This window comes from Pelodiscus sinensis, chromosome 29 (assembly GCF_052426305.1).
Source record: "Pelodiscus sinensis isolate ZL-2025 chromosome 29, ASM5242630v1, whole genome shotgun sequence".
In the NCBI taxonomy this organism is placed as follows: Eukaryota; Metazoa; Chordata; order Testudines; family Trionychidae; genus Pelodiscus; species Pelodiscus sinensis.
Window position 1 is genome coordinate 6327336 of NC_143080.1, and position 17809 is coordinate 6345144.

The following is a 17809-nucleotide window of genomic DNA, read 5'->3' on the forward strand; positions in this document are numbered from 1 at the left end:
AAGAGCCGTGATTAGCTCTGATGCCTCCTTGACTCTGGGGAAAGACACTTGTTCTCTCGGCCTCTTCCCTCCGACAAGAAAGGAAGAGCCCTAGTGGGACAACTCAGCTGTTATCTGGCACGCTGAGTTCAAGCAGGAGAGGCGAACGCTTCCTTTGCTCCAGCAGTTATCTTGGGTTCAAAAAGCCGCCCTGAGAATCATATCAAAGGGAGCGAAGGCAGGGAGGGAGGGCCCTTCCTCCCTGTGCTGTGTGCTGCAATACAAAAGTACAAGGGGGCCCTTGCCGGCTTCTCTGCAAACGAGTGAAATCAGTGCCTTCCGCAGAGCATAATTAATTTCTCCTGGGTGTAGGGGAAAGCAGCCAAGTGATTGCCAGAGGGATGCGGGGAGGTCAGAGCTTTGCCTGCGCCGCCTCCTGTTGGGGAGAGAGACGCTCTTGCGTTTCCACGAGCTCCGTGTAAGCGTGTCTCGCCCGCCAACAGAAGCTGGGCTGATAAAGCTATTCCCTCAGCCGCCTTGTCTCGCTGCTACCCTGGGACTCCCACGGCTACAAAAACGCCGCCTACGGCAAGCGACTGTCCCAGCAGCTGGGTCTCTGCATAAGAGCCCTAGGAATGAACATTTGCCGTGGAACAATTTGCATGTCGCTGAGTTCAATTCGTACTTTGTATCTGCTCAGGGAACAGCACCTCCCTGTCCTGGGCGCTGTACAAACACAGAACAAAACGACGGCCCCTTTCCTGAGAGAGGGAGTTCTCCCGGGGTGATTTGCCAGGGTTCTGCTAATTGCAGAAGCAAATATGTACTCTTACAACCTCCCCTCTTGTTGTTTGTTTGCGGAAGCTGCTGGGGGCCCTACCTGAGCTTGGGTGGCACTGTGCTACGTACAGCCCTGATACCTGCTGACGGTATCTGATGAGGTTCATCAATGACAAGTGCAGAGTCCTGCACTTAGGATGGAAGAATCCCAAGCATTGTTACAGGCTGGGGACCAGCTGGCTAAGCAGCGGTTCGGCAGAAAAGGACCTGGGGGTTACAGTGGCTGAGAAGCTGGATAAGAGTTAACAGGGTGCCCTTGTCGCAAAGAAGTCTAATGGCTTATTGGGTTGCATTAGGAGGAGCATTGCCAGCAGATCTAGGGAAGTGATTATTCCCCTTTATTCGGCACTGGCGAGGCCACATCTGGAGTATTCTGTCCAATTCTGAGAGCCCCATTACAGAAAAGATGTGGACGCATTGAAGGAAGTCCAGTGGAGGGCATCAAAAATGATGAGGGAGCTGGAGCACACGACTTATGAGGAAAAGCTCAGGAGCTGGGTTTATTTAGTCTACAGAGTAGAAGAGCGAGGGAGGGTTTGAGAGCAGCGTTCAACTCCCTGAAGGGGGGTTCCAAAGAGGCTGGAGAGAGGCTGTTCTCACTGGTGGCAGATGGCAGAATGAGGAGCAATGGGCTCAAGTTGCAGTGGGGAAGGTCTGGGTTGGGTATTAGGAAAAACTCTTTCCCTAGGAGGGTGGGGAAGCACTGGGATGGGTTCCCTAGGGAGGGGGTGGAATCTCCATCCCTAGAGGTTTGACAAAGCTCTGGCTGGGAGGATTTAGTTGGGGTTGGTCCTGATGACCTGCTGATGTCTCTTCCAGCCCCAGGAATCTATGAAGGGCAGGCCTGCTGTGAAGCGTTTACAGTCCCAGCCTGAGACTCAGGACAGGACTTACACAGCGGCTTGAGTCCCGCTGACACCAATGGGATTTAAGCTCATTTAACCATGTTCTTCACGGAGCTTCGTCGTCTCAGGGCCCATGCTGAGATAGTGACAAAGGCAGCAGTGTTCAGACAAGGCACCTGTGGCCCAGAGCAACTCCCCTGGCATCACACAGGAGCCAGGAACGGAACCCTTGTCCCCAGAATCCAAACCAGAGCCTTCCTCGCAAACCCAGCCTCTGTCTCCCACAGACGCCTCGCTGCCTTGTGCTCCCGGCACCTTCCGGCTTCCCACCCGGCACTTTCTCCACATAGACTCTCGTGCATTCACTGTCTCTTCTTTCACTGCTGGACTGCACTGGGCCCAGCGGGGCCCGATCCTGAGCTGGGTGTTACCATGGACACCACCACTGAGGTGGGCCCCTGGGCACCACCTTGCAGGGCCGCTTCCGCTGCTCCAATTTAATGACCCGAAAGCGTTCAACCCGCTGGTGCCAGGAGGAGAGAAAGTGCCGCTTGCTCTGGCCCCTTTGCAGCTGGGTGGGGGGGCTCCCAACCTGGAGTTTATCACGTTACTAATCACCACCCTCTTCGGCCTGATAGTCAAGAGATGCCAGACACAAGGCCAGGGTAAATCACTGGCACCGGTCCAGGGCTTCATCAGGCTGTTGGCCACGTGGCAGCCGTGTCTGTAGGACGGAGCCTCACTGAAGACGGCCGGGGAATGAACAGTAGCGTTGTCAGACCCCTCCTTTTAAACACTGCTTTGGGCCTATTCCCCTTTGCCCGCTCGTTGGCCTCACTTCCTCTCAGCCCTCAGGCTAAGACCGAGGGAGGGATGAGTGAGACGTGTCACACACCCGCCAGTGCTCTGCAGCTGGCCTTTGGCAGGGGGAGGGTGGAAGGATCGAGTAGGCTGGGTCTCAAACGGGGGGGCGTGAAGAAATTCCAGGGGGGGTGTGAGGCGAACCAGCCCCCCCATCAACCCTCCCCCCCCAAGTTTAGCTGTTGTTTTTTTTTTTTTTGGCCTTGGTCAGTTTTTTTTTTTTTTTTTGCTGCTGGGAGGGTGGGGGTGGTGTGAGGGTTTCTCAAAAATCAAAAAGGGGGCGTGATGCCGAACAGTTTGGGAACCACTGGTAGGGCTTTGCCTCCGCCACCTGCTGCAGTAGAAGCCGAGGGACATGGGTGGCGGGTGTAAGAGGCAGGGCAAGGCATTGCCTTTCCAAACTGCCAGGTGTGGCCCCACCCACACTCCCCTCAATGTGGCTCCTGGGCTGTCCCTGGAGTTCAGCCACGCTGAGGTTGAGGCCATGTGCTGTCCCCCCTCTCTATGCTCCAGGGGCCACACGCCTTCCCGTGCTCCGAGGCTGGGGAGGCTCACCGGGTTGGGGGGAGGGGTGGAGACCTGCCCCTGTGGGGGTGAGCCTTGTCTCCTGAAGGGGGCAGGGTCTCCGGTGGAAGAGGCAGGGCAGGGGGGTTGCCTCCCCCCGCCCTAGGCTCACCCACTGCCCAGACTGGCCCTGGGTGGGGTGATAATTAACGCCGGGAGCGGGGAGGGGCGACTCTACACTGCAGCACGGACAGACGGACAGACACCCGCCAGGTTTGACCGAGTTAGTGCACTGAAAAGCGCGGTGTGGCCGCAGCTGCTGGGGCCGGCTGCCTGCACACGGCCCTGGAGCCTTGGACAGGCTGGTACTCGGTGGCTAGCGTGTGCCGCGGTGGCATCCCCGCGTCGTTTAGCAGGCTAGCTCAGTCCCAGCCAGCAGCATTCCTCGGGCTACCTGAGCTCGCCTCCCGCGGCACAGTAGATGGCCCCACAGAGAAGTCCCCAGGGGCAGGCTGGGGCACAGACACCCACACGCAGGGGTCACCAAACCGCCAGGCCGCACTAAGGACATTTAAACCAGGGACCGAGCTGTGGGGAGACCTGCAGCCTGTTCCCAAGGCCCCTGGCCTCCTGCCTGCGTGTGACACCATCGGTGGCCAGGCAGGTGCCGTTTCTGACCCGCGCCAGCATGATGCGACTGCCTCTATGGAGAGCAGTGCGGCTCCTGATCTAGCACGGGGAAGCGTCTCATTAATCTCGGGGGAATTGCTACTGCCGGGGACAGCACCGACTCTGCCTCCTCCCGCTCCCTACGAGCAATGGTTTGGTCCTTGCCGACGGCTGAGAGCCAAGGGGCAGGAAACACCATCAGCCCATTTTCCTTGCCCGTGTGCATGCCAGGGAGGGCGGCTGGGGCCATACCTGTCCCGTGGGGATCCCCGCTCACATCCAGGGTGGCAGGGAAGTCGGCAAGTATGTCCCGGCTGGTAGCCACCGCCGCTGGCTTCTGTTTGTTCTTCACAGCTTCTATGGCTTTGAGTCGCCGGGCGTGTTTGTGGCCTTTGTAATGTGCCTCCGCCTGGTTCTAGAGGAGGGAACGGGAGAGGTCAAGTCAGAGCCCATGCAAGGCGGCATGCAACAGTGCAAGGAGGGACAGACAGACAGACAGACGGGGCTGGAGAGGAGGGGGATGAAGGAATGGAAAGACCCTTCTGAGACCCGATCCCTTGTTCTTCTGCAGCGGAGGAGCCTTACATGTTTTGCAAACCTCTAGAAAGAGTCATTTTCTCTCTCTGAGGTGGGTGGACTCTGGTTTGCAGATGGGGGATCAGGAGGGGAAGCCAAGAGTCCTGCTTAGACCCACCAGACCTGTTGCATTCATTTAGCTGTGGCCCAAAGAGTCGAGATGCTCACGACTCTGACACTGCCGACCGCTAGAGGGTTTTAAACAGCAGTCAGGGTTTCGTAGCTGCACACCACAGCCTGGCTGGCACCGGGGCAAACGCACCATTGAAAATCTGTGTATCCTGCATATTACAGGCTGTTACATTTCCCCTGGCATTGAACCCGGGAACTGGGCTCTTGCTAACGCCCCCCTTCCCTTCCAGAAGGGCACCAGGCTGGATCTGCAGACCCCAGAAAGGGGGAACCCGCCACCGCCCCGGGGAGCTTGCTCCAGTGGCCAGACGCCCACCTCATTACAAAATGGTGCCTCATCCCTAACTGTATTTGTCTGGCTTCAGCATCCAGCTGATGGGACCCATCTGCCCAGGGGTGGCAGGTGAAGGCAAGCCCCAGCCCCAGCCCCGCCCCTTCTGCTCAAGGACCCGCCCCTGGATCAAAGCCCCACCCACCCCAGCCTGATCCTTCCTGGCCACCTAGAGGGCCGGGGTGGCAGTGCTGTGGCTCCAGCCCCCACCCAGGCACACCCGGGGGGGGGGGGGGGCGGGGGTTCCTGGATGGGCCATTAACCCTCTGCTGGTTCCGGTGCTGGCCATAACATTCTTTACCTGGCCTGGCCTCAGCTTCTGTGCCAACCCTCCCGCCCCGGCCAAACTCCCCGGAGGGGTCAGCTGGTCAGCGCAGCCCAGAGGCAAGTGCACTTCATGGCGCCCCCCTCTCCCCCCAGAGCTTTGGGTTTCTGAACCAACTGGGGCATAACCCTGAAACCCAAAGCAAGCCCCATGGGCTACTGGGGAGGGACGTAAAATCCAGTTTAATTGGGATATTGTTCAACGGGTTAACTGATTAAAGGGCAGGTAAGCGGGGGGGCACTCCAGACGGGTTCTTGAGCCCAGCAGGGAAAGGCAGACCAGACCCAGCCTGGCTGGAGCCTCCCCCGCCCAGCCACCGTCTGTGGCAGACCCCCCCCCCCCCACATGGGTGAAGCAGCTCCGGGGAGCTGCTCCAGCCCCCATCGGTTACTGGTGAAACCTTTACATCCCTAGTTCTATGGAGCCCCGTGAAAGGCGTCTGCCGAGAGGACGGGGCCCCACACAGCGCGGCCTGGGCGCTACGTTCACAGCTCTGTCGCCGGCCGGCTGCATGAGCCTTCTCCATCTCTGCTGCTGCTGCCCCTCCCATCCGTCTGTCTGTCTGGTTGATTTACTCCCTGAGCTCCGTGGGCCAGGACTCGCCAGGTGGCACCGTGATACCAATCAGCGAATCAACGACACCAGACAACTCAGCCCTGCCAAGCCTGACCCACACACAGCCCCAGGGCCCCGCCAGCTGCCTGAGACGGACACCGGCATGACTGCCACCACGGGGGGGAAGGGGTCTGTGACATCCTTGGGTGAGGACCAGCATCTGCTGCCAGAAGGACTCAGAATCGTTTAACTTCCCCAGCGCCTGGGACCCCTCCACCAAGGTGATTTTTTTAGCGAGGGGGTGAAGGAGGGGGGGAGAAGATTTGCAAAGCTCTGGTTTCAGCCTTTCATTGAACTGCTTTGCATGCAAATCGATCCATGGCGAGGTATCGTTTTGCTTCCCCGTTGCCGCATTGCAAGGCTGTGATAAGGGCCCTTGCCTGATTAAATGCGCCCTGTCACTTTCAAAAGAAGCTTTCAGGCAAAATGTCTGACTTCAGAAACGCACAATGAATTGCCCGCTGTTCGGGACACACAGGCGTGGGGAGGACACATCTCCCATTGTAACCTCCCCGGCCTCTCGCATGCGATTTCCATTCACCGTCTCCTTTCTCCCGGCGAACGCTGAAGAATGAAGTGCACCGCAGCAGCGAGTGTGCCTGTGCGGCACTGATAAAAACCCCACACAAAAGAAAACACTCCCCAACATTTGTGTACTTCGCAGTTGGGGACAAGGTGCCATTGTCACCCCAAACAACCGCAATGCCTGGAAACTCAATGCAAAATGAATTGAGACTCTGTCACAGAGCTGGGCAGATTCATTTGCATGGCAATTTGGGAGGTCATTTGAGGCTGCTGGCGCTTGCTCAGAAGAATCAGACCCTCCGACCCCTCTCTGTAAGGAGATGAGGGTCTCAGAGTTCAGAAGCGATGGTGAAGCCACATCTGGAGTATTGTGTCCAGTTCTGGGCCACCCACTACAAAAAGGATGTGGATGCATTGGAGAGGGTCCAGTGGAGGGCAACTAGAATGATGAGGGGGCTGGAGCATATGACCTGCGAGGAGAGACTGAGGGAGTTGGGTCTGTTTAGTCTGCAGAAAAGAAGAGTGAGGGGGGATTTGAGAGCAGCCTTCAACTTCCTGAAGGGAGGTTCCAAAGAAGCTGGAGAGAGGCTGTTCTCAGTAGTGACGGATGGCAGAACAAGGAGCAATGGTCTCAAGTTGTGGCAGGAGAGGTCCAGGTTGGATATTAGGAAAAACTATTTCACTAGGGCTACGTCTAGACTGGCATGATTTTCCACAAATGCTTTTAACGGAAAAGTTTTAACGGAAAAGCACTTTTTGTGGAAAAGCATCCGTGCCAGTCTAGATGCGCTTTTGTGGAAAAGCATCCGTGCCAGCTCCATGGTTCTATGATTCTATGATGGCAGGAAACGGGGAGGAAAACCCACCCAGACTCACGTCAGGGGGTGCGTCACACTCAGTAGCAAACATTACCAAGCCCCCTCAGGGAAGGGAATTGGGACAGGGCGGAGGTGGCATTTAAACGAGGGCACCCAATGCCACTGCCATTGTATGCAGAAATTGAACGAGTGTCGTGACGTAAGCTGGTGGGTGATTTTACTTAATAAAATCACAGAATCCTAGAACCGGAAGGGACCTCGAGAGGTCATCAAGTCCAGTCCCCTGCCCTCACCGCAGGGCCAAACACTGTCTAGCTCATCCCTGACAGGTGTCTATCCAACTTGCTCTTCAATATCTCCAGTGATGGAGATTCCACAACCTCCCTAGGCCAGTGGTCTCCAACCTTTTTACACCCAAGATCACTTTTTAAATCTCAGAACAGGCGAAGATCTACTGCCCCGCCCCTTCCTTGAAGCCCCGCCCCTTCCTTGAAGCCCCTCCCTCTCTATTCTCCTCCTGTCCATCACTTGCTATCCCCAGCCCTTACTTACACACTCTGATAAACAGTTTATTTTTAAATTATGCGATACATACAATTAAAATCAATTAAAATGTTTATAGTTATGAAATAAATGGTCTGTTTTTTATTCATGCTATTTAAATCTAAAATGAAGCATTTATAATTATACATTTTGTGGGGACAGAGTTCTGCGGCTGGGGGCAGGGGAGAGGGAACAGGTGCTGGGAGGGCAGAGGACAGGGTTCTGCAGCAGGGGACAGGGGAGTGAGGACAGAGTTCGGGGAGTGGGGACAGGAATGGGGACCGAGTTCTGTGGCTGGGGCCAGGGGAGTGGGGCCAGGGGAGTGGGGACAGCATTCTGTAGTTGAGGACAGGGGAGTGGGGCCAGGGGAGTGGGGTGCCAGTGGAGGCAGAGAGTCTCCTGCATCTCCCTCCTCCCAGGATTCTCCCCCCCCAGAGAAACCAGAGCGTGCCTGCCCCGCGGCCGACCCCCCCCCCATGAAGGGAAGCCCCGCGCACGCACGCCTGCCTAGGGGGCTGACCCCCCCACGCAGGGAAGCCCCGCGCGCGCTTGTCCCGGTGCCAACCCCCCCCCCCCCCACGCCAGGAAGCCCCGCGCACACGCCTGCCCCGGGGACAACCCCCCCGCGCGTGCCAGGAAACCCTCTGCATGCCTCCCACGGGGCTAACTCACCCCTCCTGTGCGGTGCAGGGAGCTAATGCTCCCTCCCGCAGTACACCCAGCTGGCAGAGCAGCTAACGCCCTTCTGGAATCGCCGGAAGTGGCGCTAAGCTGCAGGACTTCTGAAGCCGACACTACCTCCGTTTTCTCTTGAGGTAAGTAGTGGGACTTCTGGGGGGTGGGAGGGAAATGGGGGCGGGGCGGACAGGACGCCTCGTGAGTGACTGGTCGAGGCCTCGCGATCGACCAGTAGCTCGCGATCGACCTGTTGGTGACCACAGCCTTAGGCAATTTATTCCAGTGCTTAACCACCTGACAGGCAGGAAGTTTTTCCTAACGTCCAACCTAAACTCCTTTGCTGCAATTTAAGCTCATTGCTTCTTATCCTATCCTCAGAGGTCAAGGAGAATATTTTTTCTCCTGCCTCCTTGTAAAACACCCTTTTAGGTACAGGTTAGACCTCCTGATTCAGCATCCTTGGGACCTGACTGGTCCTGGATGAAGGATTTTTCTGGACCAGGGGAGGTCATTTCTGGCCTCCCTGCTACCAATGCCCACCCTCATAGCCCTGACCTCGCTGCCGACCTCAGCTGGCTCCCCTTCTACTGCCACCACCCCCCACTTGCTGGCCCCACTGGGAAGCTCTGTTGGGCCACATGCTGAGCTACCTGCCTCCCCAGGCTCCAAGTCGCCAGCCCTCCACCAGGACTGTCTGGTCCTGGACCATCCGTGGTACAGCCGGACCAGAGTCCCAGAGAAATGCCACTTGTACTTGAAAGTTGCTATCATGTCCCCGGTTGCTTTCGAAGGACGAAGGCAAGGCCAACAGATGAGACTCTGTTCTGAGCCATTTGCCAGCTGGGTTGGTGGCTGCGGGCGGGGAAAGCCACCAACCAGCCGATTTCTCTGCCTCGGGACCCTCTGCAGCATAGGGCACGGACGCGCGGAAGGACTGGCATTTCCTGAGTAGTCTCCTGTTGTCACACCGGCCCGGCCGTGTTGCATTTCAAGCTGCCTAAATCCTTTTGGGGTCTATGCTGCTGCCTTTACTCACACCGACTAGGCCAGAGGTTTTCAAACTAGGGGTCACACCCCATAGGGTTGCCAGATGGTTGAAACAAAAATACCGACCCCCCCCCCCCCCCAAAAAAAAAAACGGGAAAAATTTCTGTTGAAGGGGAAAAAAAAGGAGGGGAGACCAAAGTTGTTGAGCAAGGACTCCAAGGACTTATTAAGCCAAAAAAAAAAAAATTAAAATAAAACGGCATTAAAACAGCATTACTTCCCCTAGGTCTTTTGGCCGGCAGCCATTTTGTGCTGGCAGCCTTGGGGAACCAGGTAAGAATGGGGGCTGGGGTCAGGGCGTTAGGGATGTTGGGGGCCAGAGGAGGGGGAGGGGGAAGCCAGGTGCTGAGTGTTTGTAGGGTTGCCAGGTGCCCGGCATTTTCGCCTCCTGGCCGGGGAAAAATTCAGAAAATACCCGACATTTTAGGTGTCTGGTATTCTCTGAATTTTTTTTACCGGACAGGAGCCAAAAATACCAGATTGTCTGGGTCAATACCGGACACCTGGCAACCCTAACCCAGGACTGGGTGGTGGAGTGTCAGGAGCTGGGTCTCGGTTGCTGCAGGGGGATCAGGTGACGAGTGCGGATGCTACGGCAGCTCCCTGCCTGTCCTAGCATGGCAGACTGCTCTGTGCCCCAGAAGTGGCCGGCAGCAGGCTCGCTTCCTAGGTGAGGGGGGAGAGAGCGCACAGGGCTCCCCGCACTGCCCCTGCCCCGAGCACTAGCTCTGCACTCCCATGGGCTGGTAACCTGCTGCCGGCTGCTTCTGGGGGGCGGCATGGAAAGGCCTTAGCACCCCTGCTGCACCGCTGCCTGGGAACTGCTCAAGGTAAACCCCTCCTGCCCCAGCCCCCCCAAAGCCAAAGCCCCCACACCCCAAAGCTCCCATCTTCAGCCCCACCCCGGAGCCCACACTCCAGTCAAATTCTATTGGGTCTCGGGCATCGACAATTTTCTTCAACTGGGACATGAGAAAAAAAAGATTGAAAACCGCTGGACTATGGGACTACGTGAGGAGGGCCGGGGGTCAGACTTGTGACCTGTCTTCAGGAAGGGTGGTCTAGTGAACAGGGCACCACAGGGGTGATCCGCCAGGCTCTCCCAGCATGTGGGGACGAGGCGACAGAATTCTACTCTTCCTTCTAGAAGCAGCTGACACAAGACACTAGTTGGAGAAGCCAGTGATTTCTGAGTGACAAAACGCCCCTTTCTGCAATTAACTCGCTCTCTCTGCCCTTCAACAATCACCCTGTCTCCCGGCACCACGAGGCGCAGCCCAACACTGGGGTCAGCACGCCCCCAAACAAACAAAAGGAAGTATTTCTTCATGCAGCACACAGTCAACCTGTGGAACTCCTTGCCGGAGGATGTTGTGAAGGCCAGGACTTTACCAGGGACGCCAGGATGGGTAGGAATGGCGTCCCTAGCCTCCGTATGTCAGACTCCCAAAGTCCAAAGAGGCTGGCTGCTCTCTGTGGGCACAGGAGCCAGGTGGCCGCTCCTGGACCCACGTCAGGTGCTGGCCAGAGGCTCAATGCTCCAGCCACACCGGCAGGGAAATAACTAGGGTGACACCCAGCCTTTGCCACCGGCAAATCAGTATGTGCTTGGTGGGGCATTCAGCACGCACAAGATCTAAACACTTGCCTGTGGGAGGAGGCGGTGGTTCGGGCTGGCAGAGGGGATGCTAGGCTCCTCAGCACACAGCCTGCAATTAGAGTTTGACAGATGCTTTTCCAAATAAACAGAGCTTTGTTCGCAGCCCTGGGGAGATTAACCTGTCTTTGAAGGGCTTGTCTCCAGGGGAAGGGTAGAGTTACACTGCCATAGCTATGCCAGATTAACTCCCCTCAGGGGCTACTTTAGCTCCGAATAACATGTCTTTTCCTCAAGGTAGCTAAATCCTCTTCCCTAGTCACATAACTAAGCCGGACCAAGGCCCTTGCACTGGACTAAGAGCGCTCACACGGAAAATTCCCCTTTATTTGGCTCTGGGGAGGCCACATCTGGAGGATTGCATCCAGTCCTCGGCCCCCCATGACGGAAAGGACCATTGGAACCAAAATGATGAGGGGGCTGGAGCATATGACTTACGAGGAGAGGATGAGGGATTTGGGTTTATTTAGTCTGCAGAAGAGTGAGGGGGGATTTGGTAGCAGCCTTTGATTACCTGAAGGGGGGTTCCAGAGAGAGGCTGTTCTCAGGGGTGGCAGATGGCAGAATGAGGAGCAATGGGCTCAAGTTGCAGTGGGGGGGGTCTAGGTTGGATATTAAGAAAAACTCTTTCCCTACAAGGGGGGTGATGCACTGGAATGGGTTCCCCAGGGAGGTGGGGGAATTTCCATCCCTGAAAGTGTCAAGTCCTGGCTGGGATGATTTCACATGGAGATATATACCAAACTGATAGAGCTGGAAGGGACCTTGAGAGATCATGGAGTCCAGTCCCCTGCCCTCATGGCAGGACCAAGTACCATCCCTGACAGATTTGTCCCATATCCCTCAACAGCCCCCTCAGGAATTGAACTCACAACCCTGGGTTTAGCAGGCCAATGCTCAAGTCACTTCAGTTGGGATCAGTCCTGCTTTGGGCAGGGGGCTGGACTCGACGACCTCCTGTGGGCTCTTCCAACGCCAGGGTTCTATGAGTCGATGGATTAAGCCAGTACAACTCCAGTTCCTGCCTCTCCCTATCCCACCACAACCTCCCCTGTGGAGTTAGAATCCAGACCTCTCCAGCAGCCACATCCCACGGCTGTATCGGAGGATACGGCTCTATCCTGCAGCCAAGAGCCAGGATCGGGAGCTTACCCTTCTGTCTAATGAGGGCCACACACAGCCCCCAGGATCTCACAGCCTTTAATGTCTACACATCTGTCAGGGATGGTGTAGACGGAGCTTGGTCCTGCCTTGAGGGCGGGGGGCTGGACTCGATGACCTCTCGAGGTCCCTTCCAGTCCTATTATTCTATGATTCTATTCTATGATTCTAATGTATCCTCAGCACCTGCCCTGTAGGGACCAACATCCCCACTGCACAGATGGGGGACACAGACCCAGGCTAGTCTCCACCAGAAGCGTGACATCGGTGCCGTCTGGTGAAGATGCGCCATGTTGAACCTCTCTGGGCCGGGACTCTCTGGGATGCTGCTGGACCAAGGAGCTCCATGGGCCTTGGCCGCTGGGAGTCAGGTGGTGGGAAGCGGGATTGGCGAGCTGGTGGCTGGGAGAAGAGCTGGGAGCCTGGCGCTGGGGCTGGCAATGGAGCCAGCCTGGGGGCCATGAGGCTGGGGCAGGACCAGCAACACAGCCTGGCTGGAGCCAGTGGCCCAAGGGAGGGGAGCCAGAACGGTGGCCAGGCCAGCAGCAGAGCCAGCTGGGAGTGTGGAACCCAGAGGGAAGCCCAGCTGGGTCTGCTGATGGACCTGGGAGACCCCAGGCTCCACCTGCAGAAGGGCCAGAATTGACCTCCCCTCGTCCGGCAAACTCCTGAGGGTGCTGGACCAGGGAGGTCCAACTTGTAAAACCATCTCCGCAAGCAGCGGTAGCTTTGTTGGTGGGACAAGCTTTCCTGCCAGCACAGCGGTGTCAACGCCGGCGCTTGGGTCAGTGTAACTCAGGGTGTGTGTGTGGCATATTCACGCCCCAAGAGCTACACCAATGCAAGTGGCGGCGGGTACAAGCCCCGAAGGGTGACAGGTTCAGGGCACGTCCACCGGGAAAGACACCAGCACCACAGTGAACCTCAGAGCCCAGGTCAATAACCGGGGCTCCTGCGGTGGGGCTAGCGTGGGCTTTCCGGCTTGGGCCAGCGATGCGGGAGGGTTTCAGAGCCTCCCTCTTGGAACCGTTCACAGCTGGTTTTAGCCCTGCAGCGTGAGTCTGAATTAGGTGACCTGGGCTGGGAGACGGCTGCGGGGATTTTTTAAAAGGTTTTCTCGCTGCACAACCAGACCCGGGGGCAGTTTGTAGCCGAGCTGGGTGCGGTAGCTCAAGCCGAGTGCCCTGGCTGGATTGCAAAGGAAAGTGGACACCCTGAGACGTGTGGAGACGCCAACTCCCCCCTTAACAGCTGGGGGGAGGGTTTGACACTACAGACCTTGGGGGACACTTTACTGGCCACATTAACTCTTTAATGGCTGATCATTTCCAGAGCGAAACTCACAGGAGGCCGGGGGGAGGCAGGGGCCTGCTACCGGAGAGGAAACACAGAAGGAAGGACACAGCCGACATGTCGAGACAAGGAAGGGGCCGAAGGAGGAGTAACGAATGGCAGCAGCAGCGCGGGGACGCCCAACGCCAAGTGTCCAAAATCACGAGATAGATTGCGAGATCGGAAAATTACCATAAACGTCACGTTCTGATTCTTTGCCTTCTGGGTTCTGAGCAGCCTGGGGCGATAGAGACAAGCCGACATTTCCCCGGCATCCTTTGATTCCAGGAGGCAAAACGCCGCATGCTGCAAGACCCATAAATCTGCAAGGCTCGGCAACATGGTCTGAATGGGGCAAGGCTATTGACTCCCTCGGGACCATGCTCTTCCCCATGACGCTGGGCTCGGCTCTGATCAACCCCCCGGTGGGCACACGGAGCCCGGCCAGGGCTAGAACGACAGGCTGGGATTCAGCCCTCTGTGCAGAAGGAGCATTGCAATCCTGCGCAGGAGCACAGAGGCTGGACCAGTCCAGCGCCGTGGTCCGTCACCGCTTCCCGGAAGGGGACAGAGCCGATCTGAGCTGGTCGCAGCCAGGAAGGCCGGAAGGGAGGATCCATAGGGCCTCCCGCATGGTCCAAGCCAGAGAACCTCACTTCTGTCTGGTGGGGAGCCACCCGACTTCTGCCTGGCTGCAACGCCCGACTGAGAATTTCCTAGTACGCTTCTAACCAGTTCCCCACCCCACAAGTGATTGCCCAGGTATTAGGGATGTGAAGGTTGAACAGTAACTGGGGCGGGGGGAGGAGGGAGCTGGAGCAGCTCCCCGTGTGCCCCAGGCAGGGAGCTGCTCCAGCCCCACGGGGGACTCACCGTGGACAGAGGCTGCTCTGCTCGTCCGGAGCAGCCCCTGTCTGCTGCGGGCCCGGGTGCCCCGCTCCAGCCAATCTTGAGCATCCCCTGCCTGCAGTTAGTCGCTCCAACCCAGCCCCCAGGCCTGCCCACCCTTTAACTGGCCACCTGGCTAAACAATATGTTTCACCGGTTAACCAATGAAATGGGATTTCACAGCCCTCCCAGGTGGTAGAAAAAGCTAACTCCCCGCCCCCCCAAAAATCCCCCCCCCCCCCCACCAGGCCATCAGAGCTCTGCAGAGCCCAGGCAGCGGAGATTACGTTCAGCTCCGGAGGAGCAGACAGAGGCGGCACGGGCTGATAAAGCGGCTAACGGGGGCAAGCCAAGAGTGCAGGCAGCGGGAGCGGACCCGAGAGGAATGAAGAGCAGCGGAAAGACAAAGGAACCAACAGGGTGGGAAAGTGTGTGTGTGGAGGGAGAGGGGGGGCAGCCGCCAGTCTGCCTCATGGAGCCGCACGGGCCCGTGGGAGAGGAAGAGAGGGTGAAAGAACAGAGCTGGGCGAGGAGGGGCAGAGCAACTTGGAGGGCAGCAGAGAGGGGGCAGCCACATGCATCGGGGATGCCCGAGCCATGCTTGTCCCTTGGATGGCGGCGGTGGGAACGAGCCCTCTGGCAGCACTGAGTGTCAGAGAGGGTGCGGAGGAAAGGGAGAGAGGCCGGCTTTATGCCCTCCCATAATAATAAAGAATTAACCCCTTGCTTCAGCAAGTCTCCAAGCTCTTTACACAGGAGGTGGCACCGCTGCCTCCACTTTACAGATGGGGAAACTGAGGCACAGAGGGATGCAGAGATTTGCCCCAAATCACCCAGCAGGCCTGGGTCAGAGCTGGGAACAGAAACCAGGTCTCCCTTTGTTCAAACCAGCAGGCAACACTTCCTCCCATTAAAGCTAGGGAAGCCATTGAATTCTGCAGGGCTTTCCTGCTGCAGGGGTTGGCTGTGTTGAGACACACCTGAGGACTAGCCCAGGGTGGAAATGGGGGCATGACGCAAATAGACAAAGGGATGGTTGGTGACCAACCCTATTTTGAGAGGAAGCCCTGGAGGAGACGGGTGAAACCGTCCAGTGGAGTATCTCCCTTGTGATGGGGGGCACTGAACCCACGCTACTGGGCAAATTCACCCTACTGTAAATGGGTGCGACTCCTCTGAAAGCATTTCCACCCAGCTAGGATCTGGCCCACAGTCTGTAATTGTATCATTACAGACCGTGTGCATGGGATTAAGCCATGTGCATGGGGATTAAAACATGTGCACGGGATTACACCATGTGCACGGGATTACACCATGTGCACGGGATTATGTTGCACGGGATTACACCATGTGCACGGGATTATGCTGCACGGGATTATGCCATGTGCACGGGATTATGCCATCTGCCCAGGGATTAAAACGTGCACGGGATTATGCCATGGTCATGAGATTAAGCCATGTGCACGGGATTAAGACAGGTGCACGGGATTACACCATGTGCATGGGATTATGCTGCACGGGATTATGCCATGTGCACAGGATTACGCCATATGCACGAGGATTAAAACATGCCCGGGATTAAGCCATGGTCATGAGATTAAGCCATATGCACGGGATTAAGCAATCCAGAAATGCCCCCAGTTGGTGCTCTGGGTAGCAGGGAGCTGGCCCAACCTGGAGTTAAGCACTGGAGTTCTAACAATGTTCCCAGCCTGCTAAAAGAAAGAACAAATCTAATCCAGGCCTGGTTCTCTCTTCATTATTTCCCCATTTTAGTACGGCTCTGCTGGACCTTGTCTGTACTAGCAAACCTGAACTGCTTTGATGACACCCATTGAAACCTCTGCTAGTCAAATCAGTGCAAACCTCTCCTGCCGGGGCACTTCAACCAGTTTCACTCTCGCTGGGGTGGGTCTGGCTTGTGCCAGGTGCACGCAAAATCAACATAAGCCCGGGGAAAGCGGTTTCCATGGATTTACACAAGGCCGGGTTCTGCACCAACGTCACTAGAGCAGTTCGGGTGCATCGCAAGAACGCCTCCGTTTGCTGCTCCTCGGCGTGTCAAATCCGCCTCCGTGCCCGAATGGGCTTCTGCTGCATTTTTCTAGTATGGACAAGGTCTTAGCCTTTCTGGGGCATTGGGACAGTTCTTTAGTCCAACTCCCTTAGAAAGACAAAGGAGGAATCCCTCGGGGCTTCCCTTTGTCCAGAGGGACCCCCCACTCCACGCTTTCTCTCTGGATGACCCTCCTCTCCTGGGTGCAAAGGAAGCAGAAACCTTCTGCACGGCCTGGACTGAGACCAGCCCTGCAACTATGGAGGCAGGAGAGCTGACTCCTACCTATCTAGATAGTTCGATGACCCACAGTGTGGTACCTGAGCACTCGCCGCCACTAATGGGTCCCCCACCAGCACCCTTGCGAGATCAGAGCGTATTATCTGAGACACAAGGTAGAGGAGGAGACTTGCCCAAGGTCACATGGAGATTCTGTGGCAGAGCCAAGAACTGCAGCCAAGTCTCCAAAGCCTTGGTCCAGCGACCTGCCCACTAAATCTCCCTCCCTGTAGCCCCCTTCACAGTGGGCATCTCAGGGGCAGGCCAAGAGAGGGCAAAGTTGCCACAGTCTGTAGCAGGCAGAGCTCCTGGCCTGGGACCACTACAGCTCCAGACAGCCCCCTCCTCGCCTGGACCCCACATGAGCTGATGGCAAAGGAAGCTCTGACCCATGCCCCAGTATGGCAAGGACTCTGTTCCTTCCACGTCTCAAGCCCAAGAGGGACCATCGGGCTAAGTCCCCCTCTCCCTCGGCACTGCCCGGCCAGGCGCAGCTTACCGCGGAGTTGAAGCGGAGGTGGCAGATGTTGCAAGAGATGAACTGCTTCTTCTTGAGCGGGGAGGGGACGCCGAAGGTGTGATTGAACACGGCCTTCTGAACGGGATCCATCTGGAAGGGGAGGGAGGGCAGAGGGTCACACGGCGCTGGGAACACAGACCCACAAGGCACCCTGTCCAGGCTCGCTGCCGGAGGGACACGCAGAATCCCTGCCCGGCCCAACGATCCAGCTGGGGATCCTTTGCTTCCTTGCTGAAGGGACCTGCCAACACCTCGCACGCCCGGCTCCTTTCTCTAATTTCTCTCCACTCTGGCAGGGAAAACAGAGACCTTCTGACTCAGGCCTCGGCAGGCGAAAGAGCATTTCAGAGCCCCTGCAGTCGACAGGTCTGACGTGCTGGCCTCCAGGTGTTGTCTGGGCAGAAGCCAGACTTCCCCCCTCTCTCCTAGCATCCAACCCACTCTGCCAGGTGGCCCAAACGTCCCTACCCCTTTATATTGGTACGGCAGGGGCCACAAGAGGGCGCTGTTTACTGTCTCGCCAGACCTTTTTCTTCCCCTCTCAGCTGCGTGCTGTCTTGGAGTCTTGGAAGAATTGTGGCCTTGTTGTTCATTTTACAATGCCCTTTCATTCTCCCAGCGGCGCTGT

The 17809-nt window shown here is 57.1% G+C and overlaps 1 protein-coding gene across 8 annotated transcripts in view; it reads right to left on the reverse strand.

Moving 5' to 3' along the window:
* LOC102463920 (zinc finger protein 385C) overlaps nt 1-17809 on the reverse strand; it is a 222168-nt gene that overhangs the window by 12140 nt on the left and 192219 nt on the right. For 7 of the 8 annotated variants that reach the window (XM_075911606.2, XM_006130935.5, XM_025188595.3 and 4 more), the window contains 2 exons: nt 17161-17271; nt 3951-4113 (listed from right to left, as the gene is read on the reverse strand). In XM_075911606.2, the coding sequence (XP_075767721.1) occupies nt 3951-4113; nt 17161-17271 (274 nt within the window). The remainder of the gene's footprint in view (nt 1-3950; nt 4114-17160; nt 17272-17809) is intronic. The other variant, XM_075911608.2, reaches the window with a different exon arrangement.